The sequence below is a fragment of the Ctenocephalides felis genome, unplaced genomic scaffold (assembly GCF_003426905.1).
Source record: "Ctenocephalides felis isolate EL2017-DRISC unplaced genomic scaffold, ASM342690v1 CF-g0.4_SCAFFOLD_01170, whole genome shotgun sequence".
In the NCBI taxonomy this organism is placed as follows: Eukaryota; Metazoa; Arthropoda; class Insecta; order Siphonaptera; family Pulicidae; genus Ctenocephalides; species Ctenocephalides felis.
Window position 1 is genome coordinate 61,836,170 of NW_020537324.1, and position 11,070 is coordinate 61,847,239.

The 11,070-nt window shown below is 28.4% G+C and overlaps 1 protein-coding gene across 1 annotated transcript in view; it reads right to left on the bottom strand.

Annotated features, from left to right (window-relative positions):
• The window catches only part of LOC113367501, a gene marked incomplete at its 5' end in the record, with an annotated part of 49,170 nt that overhangs the window by 16,144 nt on the left and 21,956 nt on the right, over positions 1-11,070 (bottom strand). The window contains 3 exons of the mRNA XM_026609103.1: positions 2,773-2,933; positions 3,151-3,331; positions 7,325-7,491. Of these exons, the coding sequence (XP_026464888.1) occupies positions 2,773-2,933; positions 3,151-3,331; positions 7,325-7,491 (509 nt within the window). The remainder of the gene's footprint in view (positions 1-2,772; positions 2,934-3,150; positions 3,332-7,324; positions 7,492-11,070) is intronic.

The following is an 11,070-nucleotide window of genomic DNA, read 5'->3' on the forward strand; positions in this document are numbered from 1 at the left end:
AAATATATATGTATGTATATTATTATTATTATTAAAATGGATTTGTATTATACTTATATTAAAATGCGGTACCCGAGATCTGATTCTATCACAAAGCTTGGAGCCGTTGAATGGATGAAAGTAGCGGGATATGATTTTGATATTAATCAATTTATTAGCATAGATACAACTGTTATTCGCTCGATTCGATTGGTTTTGCTGGCATTATATTATGTGTTTCTGAATAACACTATTGAACTTCAAATACATAAAACGATTTGCAAAGTCATCGCGATCATATTGTTGTTTAATTGAATTGTTCGGTTAGATCAGAGACGCAGTAGGAAATCAACTAAATCTGTAGTTGAGAGATTACTATTAGTCTATTTTCAAATTCTTAAACAAACTTTTATAACATATATCTAAATTATAAATATAGATAGCCTTCCGGCATTTTGTTACATTTTTCTACTAATTAACACGTAATACAGCACTTATTCTAAAGCGAAATGAGTTAATATTGTGCACTATTAGAAAATATCAATGATGAATTGTTTGAGATTCATTGCAAACTTATAATTTAAAAGAATAACTACTATTGACGTAAATAATATGACATATGGGTAGAATAACACAATAATAATGTATATGTGTGAGTAGATTATATATTCCGAAAGACAAATAGTGACATATAGAGATGAATTTTGTAGAGAGTGTTATTAGAGACAATAAACGTGTAATCAGGTGTGTTAATAGAGACGAACGAAGTTAACACTAACACTTGGTTTAGAATTAGTTTCTACAGCAATTATTGAATAAAACTAATATCATTTAATCAAAACTCTATTAAAATTAGCTCATTATTTTTTGCTAACAATAAGATATTGGGGAGGTATTACACACCAGCCAGATACAATAAATTACTCCAAAAAAAGTTCATAATTATTCATTGACAAAATTCAAATGTCTTTAAGTTTCATAACTTCATAATTCAACTATTCGATTTAAATTAAATTAGTAGTGATTCTATAAATCTGGCCAGTTTATTTTGATCTTATATTTTCAATTTTATTTTAATAATTTCAAATATTAAAAACTTCCCAAAGAAGAACATCCGATTTGATAATTTTATGTTCTCGGCATTTCAAGTCTTTCTGATTCGTATGGCACCAACTTTGGAAAATTAGACCTTTTGTCGACGTTTTTCCGAAACGGCTGAACCGATTTCAAAAATTTAAGACATTAGATTAAACTCGATAAGGACTTCACCTCCATAAATCATCTCCAAGCTCATGGATCTCTACAATCTGCTGAATTTGCAGCAAATTAGACTTTCGAACATTTGTCAATAGGAATATTACTCTATTCAATTTTGCAAGACAATCGTCTAAAATGTTTTTTTAGAATTTGCAGAAAATTTTAAAACTATTTGTCCACATTATCGCAGAGAATCCTGATGAATTCTTATATCTAGTGGTTTTTTATACTCGATTATAAAAATTAAATTTTAAATATTGTTCAAAAAACCTTCACAAGTTTCAGTTAGCAGATTCGCTCTATTATTCATAATAAATTGATTATTCATTCTAGTGATCAGTATTGCAATCAATTTCAATGACAGACTCACCTGGCTCGAAACAAAAGTCTGGTATAATAATTTGAATATTGAGCATTGTTAAAAAAACTTCTTACATAGGGTAACAATCACTGATTTATTTTATTTGCTCTATTATTAATAATAAATTTATTATTCATTCTATTGATTTGTATTATAATCAATTCCAGTGACAGACATACCTGACGATTCGTATAAGTCTAAATAAAAGTCTGATATAAAAATTAGTCTGGTAAAAAAATTTAAATCTGGAGCATTGTTAAAAAAACCTTCTTCAACATAGGGTACCAATCACTGATTTATTGCATTTGCTTTATTACCTTCTTAATATATAAAAATGAATAGCAAAATGTGTAAGCGCATAACTCAACAACGCCTGGACCAATTTGGCCAATTATTATTTTAAAATGTTCGTTGAAGTCAAGGATGGTTCTTACGACGAGAATAATTGCCGGGAAAACCCTAAAAAGAGCCCTTATCTTTTTCACATACAAACGTTAGTATTTTCATATTTTGCATCGGACGGAATATTTACTCAAGTCAATGGAGCGTTTTGGGTCTGAATTTTTTTACTGTGCTCCAATTTGTATAAAATTTTTAAATTAGGTTTACCTTACTTTCAAGTTCAAAAGTGAAAATAATTTGGACTCCTTTGCCATTTCCCGGGGGGATGACATCCCTCTCAGTGGTGTAATTTAATTTTTTTTTAAAATAACGTCGGATATCGATAAAAGAACTAATTATAAGAAAATGTTTTATAATGTTTTTCAAAAAAAGCAAATACTCATAATTTTATTTAATGCAGTTGTACATGTAAGATCCATATGGGTAGATGTATATACATTTCAGTATAGACTGTAGTGTAAAAAAACATAATAATTTTTAACTAATTGGTAAATTTCAGTATAGGTTATTACAAAAAATTGGAGCTTTTGAATTCTAAACATAAGTACAGTACAACGTCCGTCGGGTCATCTAGTTATTAATGATTTTACTATTCTAATGATTACGTCAGTGTTACAATCACCCCAGGATTCGAATAATTCTAAGCAAAAGTCTGGTATAAAATTAGTCTGGTAATAAATATTAAATTTTAAGCATTGTTCAAAAAACCTCTTACCCAGGTTTCCAATCACTGATTAGTAGTAAACTAAATAAGTTATTATTACAAGACTCACCTGATGGTTCGAATAGGTCTAAACAGAAGTCTGGTTGGCAATCGGCTGCATCCATGCAGGCCTTGATCTGCGAATGAATCCAGAGCGTGCTCCTTTCTCGCATGCTGGACAATAAGAACGCCTCGAAGTCCAGAAAGACTTCGTTGTGCTTCTCACGATATCTAGGTTTAAAAGTTAATTGAGTGATTAAGTGAAAATTAGTGTGTTAATTGCATAGCGATCGCTGCCGAAGAGATATAGTTCACATGATACAATTGAATGAACTAATCGTGATCAGTAAATTAATTATAATTGAGTTACGTTATTTCCAATCAGTCAAAATGAAGTAACTACTTAAATCCTACTATGATTGATTGAAAGATGAATATAATATTTTACCTTGCTGGCTGGTGTGGAATTATGGAAGCAAAATCTCTATCTCTGCAACCATCGCGAACCAAAGCTACTGAACCAGGAGTTCGAGGGTCGTCTGGATCAGGCGATACTGTAACTTCTATTATTTTCACGTATTTCCATGCTGAATCCGGATTAATTCGAGCTCTGAGTTGAAGTTTTGTGCCTATAAAATAAAAATAAAGTGGAAAACATCAACTATCAAATATAAAATAAGATGGATACATCAACTTTTGTTGAAAAATTGGGAGTGGGAAGAATACTATTTGATCTGATGAAATTGATCTTGAACCAGAATAATAGCAATTGCATATTCTAGAATTTTACCAAATAATTACTGAAATCCAATAAAACATCAATACTTATTTAATGAATGAAACGATGGATTTTATAGTACTTAGCTAATTATTTAAATTATATATAATATAACTTCGAACTTTAATTAATTTTTAGAATCAAACTACTTCTCATTAGCCTATAAAATTTTATTATTCGGTTTGACTATCTCTATCACCATGCAAAGTTTCATCAAATCCCAGAAAGGGTAAACCTGAGGTTCTCTTTGTAATATAAGTTATTTTACAATTATTGAAAATTTATTTAAAACAACCTTTTGTTCCGAAAAATATAAAATAAGTTTCATATTACTTCTCTAACTATTTCTGAGTTATATTACGATGACTAAAAGTTCATTCCGAACAACTTTTTGCTAAAATTGTTTACTGAACATGCGTAAATTAACCTTGATCTATTTGTTTGAAAAAATTATGTGACATCAATAGTGACAAAGGTTATGACCCACATTGCGATAATTAATTTATGTTAGGTGTAAATTTATAATTAACGTTCTCTCCATTGAGGTAAAAACAAACTTTAGAAATTTGCCATTCAAGGAGTTTAAAATTAAAAATATATATTACCACTATGAAAAAAATAGATACAAAATATATCAATATAGCTATATGAAACCACAGAGTTGTCTTGAAAGAAGACCACGTACTTAAAAACTTAAGTTAAAAAACAGATTTTTTAAAATTATATTTGCAGTAATAAGTATATTTTACAAACATTTTATGATTGAGAATATGTTTGCAGTGATTAGTAACCATATTATCATGTTTAGGAAAGTAACTTTTCTGCTCGTTTTTATATTTATGGATATTAAACTTATTTATTGGCTTTCTCAATGAAATAGTTAATTCTAAAAAATCTCAGTTTATTTTTGCATCTGGAACGAAAATTTTTATGTCCTACATACGTAATATGGAATAACGTTAAGTAATTCTGGAAATAAATATATATTTCTAACTATAGGTTGTTCGTTATTTATATATATGTATAACTAAAATTTTTATGTCCTGTTATAACTTTGAGTAATGTTCAAGACAAAACAAGATTATTTCCTTCTATATTATGTGCCTTAGCCTAGTACTTATAGTATAAGTACACATAATTATTTTTGAAACAGTTTTACATTCAAAAACTAATTTCTCAGTATCTTATATGCTGATTTTTAAATTTTACGCATATTTTCACATACCATTTCATCTATCTCCCACAATTTCTATAGTATTCTCAAAAACAATTACAAAAGCAAACCTTCAACATATTTTTTGTTTCGCTAATAATATTCAAATTATTAGTACCAAATACGTACACCTAAAAGAAGCTTAATGCACATTCATTTAATCTATTTAATTTAGTTAGGTATAAACATAAAAAATGGGTGATCCATGGCGTAACGGTTATTACGGACTCGTGTGGAGTTCGAACCCTGCCTTGGACATCTGACATCGTGCAGCAGCGATGTTCATTTTCATTTGAAAATATAGATCAAAAATATGTTTCCGATAGAAAATAGCCCACTGCGATGTGAAATAGCGAAAATAGCAATAGAAAATCTTTTACACTAACTTTTCCTGAATCGAGTTGGAGTTTAACTTAGCTCACGGATCTGTCTTAGGTCAGTACTAATAGTACTAATAGTCTTAGTACTAATACTAATAGTAACTAATAGAACTCGTATTCAGTACTAATAGTATTTACCTAAAGGAATTCATAGTACTATACACTATGCATTATTCAATTAATATTCATTAAAAATAAATGTTGAAGTATTCTCCAATAAAATCTAATACGTAATGGAAAGTGTTCATATTTTCTGTTCGGTAATATTTGTTTCGATAATATTATTTCATATCACTAATATGTAACAACTTTTTTCTCCATAAATTTTATCATCGAATTACTGTTTCGTCATATATAATTTTAAATCAGTTTTTTAATTTATCGTTGTAGTTTAAATTGCAAATTGATATACGAGATGATTGATATATCGTAAAATACTCAAATTCTTTTATACTGTTGGTAAACAAGTTTAGAAATATAATATAAATAAAATAATAAAATATAAAGTTAAGTTATGTGTTTGTGTGATGATCAATGAATGAAAATTCTTAATAAATTTAGTGAACCTAATGCAGATCTAATTAATAGTATAAGTTCGTGATATTAAATGCATTCTAAGAAAGTAAAGACGTCTATGATGGCTGAAAATTTGAAAAGAAAATTATATACAGGTATTGTGTATTTTCTATAAAATTATATTTAGCAAATATTTGAATTAGTAAAACGATAAAAAATAAATGATTTTTAGTTAGAAGTGTTTACTCACGTATTACACTCATGCTTTTGTTGATGTCATAGTTGATGTTTTTTACCATTGCATTTACAATTAGTAATGATCGTCTGAATTAATTATTAGGCAGTAAAATAAAGCAATTATATTCTTCATTTTTTTAATTAGGAAGATCAAAAAAGATCTTCACATTAGAATCTTGGAATTCGAGGGCCTTAATAAATTTTTGCCAGAATAATTCTAAATATCTCAACAAACCTATACATTTTTTAGAACACCAAATTTTAGCAAATCAGTTTCCATATTTTTGCTAATCAGCCATGATTAAGATAAATCTCGAAAGTATAATATAATAATAATGTAAATGTAAACTTATACGTTTATTGATGGTGCCTATAGAAATATAATTAGAATTGAAATATAACTAAATTGTATAATGCAATAATATAGAGATTTACAATGGGTGGAACTAAGTAGATACTTTAATTGAACGAAATTTATCTTATCTTATGTATTAAAGTCTTCTCTAAAAACAGTATTTATCTAAAATATAAAATGGTAAACATGGTCTAGAAAATAGAAGGGCCCAAAGGCTAAGTTGCATAATATATCATGGCAAAAAAAATTATTAAAATATTATTGATGCTTCAGTTCGGATATAAAATATGAAATCATGCAAAAAGACAGTTTTAATCAGACTTCGAATTCCACAAGTATGTTATTATTATTTGAGATATTAACAAGGATAAAATTATCCTCGTTCCTAGAAATCTCTTGCTAATGTCTCAACTATGAAATATCTGAAAAATTAAAACAATCGTATCGAGAAACTAAGAAATACGCACAATTGTATTTACAATTTATCAACAGCTGTGTATAATTAAATAATTTAAATATACTTTGCTAATGGGTGTGCTTTGTTGATACTATGTGTGTAAGTAATTAACAGGATGACGTATTATGTTTACAATTTTGATTAGGTTTTATATAATAAGAAAATAGCTGAATTGCGTTTAATTTACGGCGCACCTTTATTATACTTTAATTAAATGATTCATGGATACTAACATAATATAATGGTAACAACGCATAATATGAATCAGATAGAACTTAATTATATAGAACATAGGTTTCCAAACTTTTTTGAGTCGTAGACTCCTTGGGCTTTGCCATGGACTCTATTTACCCGATATAGATTTTTTTTAATAAATTTTCAATTTTACTAAAATGTATTAATAAATATTCAAAGTAGTGATGCATCTTATTTTTATACATTTAATAGTGGAATTTTGAAACTGATAATAAATTAAAAAATGTAACCAAAAAATTTTAGTAAGTAAGTAAAGTAACCAAAACGTCTTTCGCTGACGTTAACCCCTGGTTCTAGGAGTGGTCTATGTGGACCGCTTTGGAAATCACTGATCTAGGACGATCTCTATCCATCAATATTAATAGTGAAAATGACATGATATCTTTATATAGTAGTTTGATAAATTATATATTTAATGTCTTTCTGCTTACCAATTGGCACAGCCTGGTCAACAGGTAGTTCTCCTCCTGCTCCTGCTGATCCCAATACTGACGTGTTTGTGATTCGCGCTGCAGGCGCCTCTTTATATAAGGCGACCTCGTATTCCAATCTCCCAGGTGTTTCTTCAACGACTCCGGAGACTCGTGCTCCATGAGGACTATATAAAAAATACATGTAATTTCTAATAATAATAGGCCAATTTTCTGTCCTAAAATAGATCAATCTTGTGGTAACCTTATGTTATGTTACACAGCTTTTTTCCATATAAAATGATACTAAAAACTGTCAAAATGCTATGTATGTGCTGTTATGCGTTTTGCACATAAAATTTAACTTCTCGCGTATGATATTATGACACATCACAAAGATGCACTTATGATAAGATTCTTTTTTGACGTTTGTACGTTTTCTAGATTAGGTTTCACATCTAAAACGTCTGACTGTACAGAAAATACATTTTGACTGTTTTTAGTACCATTTTATATGAAAAAAGCTGCGTAACATAGCGTTGCCATAAGATTGGTCTATTTTACAACGGAATTGGTTCATAAAATTTAAATACCTTTATAATTGAATAAAAATTGAATAAAAAAATAAATTATAAAATGTATTAATACATAATGATGAAGATTGAAAATGATACGAGTGTTAACATGATAAACTAATTAATCATGATAAATAAAAAAATCTCATAGTTCATTACGCTCTAATTTTTGATAGAAATTTTAAAAAGATTAAAAGGCTTTTCATTAATCCGTATTGTTTTTGTTATAAATATTTATTTTCGAAAAGTTATGAGAACTATATATTTTCTAAAAATTATTGTAATAAGAGACCTAACTTCTTGTTAGAGTTTGTTAAAAGGCAACCTGAAGGTTGATCGTTTTCTGCGTGGTAAATTATTTTTATTATTTCACTACTGCTTGATATCAAGCTTAACGGAGGGGGGGGGAAGGCGAGTTTATCAAATCCGGAACCTGTGGTTGTTTTATCCACGATTAACCCATATTAGACTTAGATACTTATAGTCTAATAATCTTTCGGATTGTACTTATTTCTATTGTAGTGTTCTAAAGTAGACTCAGTGGATGTAGAGTCTATTGGTTTTTCGTACATTTTTTTAAACAAATGCTTCTTTATATAAATCGAAAGATTTAAAATATATATTATAAGAAAAAGTTAAGAATGTTGACTTAAAGTGATATTTTTTTTTTAAAAAATCTTCTAATAGTTTTCATTAGCTTTTAATTTTCAACTACCTGATACTACTTATCCATAATTTTTGCGATGCTTCACATTATCAGACATCAAACTTTTGTCGATTATTAAATTATAATATACAAACATAAAAATACTATTTTATGATGTTAATGAATTAAAATAAATAAATGCATAAATAAGTTATCTGTTAAAAAACAGTTTATGCGTCACAGCATTCTTTTTTTCATTTTTCAATACGTCATTGGCAATATCATCACTTCATTAATAATATACCAACGTAAAAATTTCTTCCATTTTTATTTAAACAACAATGAAACTAAGAGTATCATAAAACAAAAACCATATAATAAAACAATTACAAATCGAGATTAATTATTTCGAAGAACACTATAATTCATCATGCATTAAAAACATCCGATTCACATAAATGTTTTTAAAAATTTAATCGTTGTTTGCGAATACAATATAAAAAATTGTATTGTATACAAATTACGGGTATAAAATTAATTATACCCGTTTATTGCAGCTATATTTATATAAATTTTTATGAAATAAGTAATAAAGAAGATGATTGGAATCATCGGTAAAAATAAGAATGAATGATATTGCATTTATATATTTTTTTCTTAATTTGAAGTCCAACATTCCAGCAATTTGATTTCTTTGGAGTTTATTCGTTAACGAATTGATTTCAACAAGAATTTTTAATAATCAAGAATTTTAAGTCATTCTTTGTATAAAGCAGAACGCTTGTTTATTGCCAATAACTTATTAGTTTATTATTGGTCAAAGTGGTAAAAAAGAATACATGAGTACTTGTACCATAATGCTGTCATTAATTTAGTTTAGTTAATTTATCATTATATGTTGCATGAATCATTTAGTCATCAATCGTAAGGACAAGCCATTTGCTATCTAAGCTAAATTGAATATTTAAAAGAAGCAAATTTTTCAAAAATATATTTTCGTAGATCTCACAGATAATCTTCAGAATTGCATGACTTTGTTTTAGTAACCTCAACTAACTTTTTAAGTATGTCTAATCGGTAGATTGTTTTGAATTTGCCATGATATTTGACACTGAAATTAATCATATTTTAATTTTTGCTCAAAACTTTTATTGCTTAATGAATTTGTTATTATATCAAGCACTATTAGATACATTCTAATAATAAAAATACACTAAATATACATAGGTTAACCGTTGAATTGCCATCTAAAATTTGCGTAAAAGAAGGTGTACAAACACAACAGCTCCTAGGACAGAAGTTCTGATTGTTTTTAGAGACAAGAATAAAAAAAAACTTAATCAGCTACAAAGTAAAGAATAAATTTTACTTTAATATACCAACATGCTGCAAATATGCATGATTGTTTTCCTCTACAAAATAGCAATTTATCAATAAAACGTAACGGTTCTCCATTTCAATTGTATTCCGCGACAGTGACCCTTGTTAGGTGCTCCAGATAGCTCGATTTGCGGTCTATCAAATATCTAATAAATAAAAAGTGAGCTGGGCTGTTGTTGTTATTGTTATAATAAGTGGTTGCGTTGTTGCGGATCGGTGGTTTTTGTAAATGCCGAATAACGGCGCCCTGTTCCCGCCGACCTAGTTCCATGCGGAATAATCTCTTTGAACGCAGTTGCGAAGAAAACAGATGTCAACTATATGATGAAATCTTGGTTGACTTAACTTTATCTTTTGCATAATCGAGAATTTACAGTTTTTGGATTACTTGTGCTCAAAAAATCCTAAAAGGATTCTTCCTATCGTTCTTCTTGCTCGACGATTTGGTCAATGCCTAAAATTTACTGCATTTTTGTCTAAAATCCGACTTGCTTATTGACTGCCAATTATAGTTTCATTTATTTTTACCAGCAATCCGATTACAGAGTATCCCATGAGCTATTTGATTGAATCTATTCACTCACACTTAAAACTACGCATATGAAATTAAGATAAGACAATAAAAATTGTAGTTCAATATGTATACAACATGGGTTACAAACATGGTACGTCTACAGTATAAGTATTATACTTCATCATCACAAATTTTAAATCAGTACATTCATATGTAAAAAAATATGTATAATACAGTGTCTTGTTTTTATGCAATAAAAAAATAGTTTTGTCCATTATTAAAAAAAAAATCACATCACTTTTTTATCAGCGAAATGAAAAGTTCTAATCACATCTATGGGTGGATCAGTATATAGTTTGGCATGGCGTGCTTGCGAGTATATTTGCCAAGGGCCAGGATGTTGTTATTTGATGATTATTTTAGGTAAAAGTTTTTAGTGAGTTTTTTAATTTGTTCAAATAGTCAGTACGTCAATTTGTTCATGTATAAATTTGTAGATAATGATTTGTTGAGTACTATTCGTAAAGGTTTGTTTTGTACTGTCTGTAGTCTCCGTCGTCATGCTGGAGCGGCGTACAACAGTATCGGTCTTATTAATATCAGAGTAGTATCCGCTTGTTCTTCACTCTCAGCGGGCTTATTGTGTTCAAAA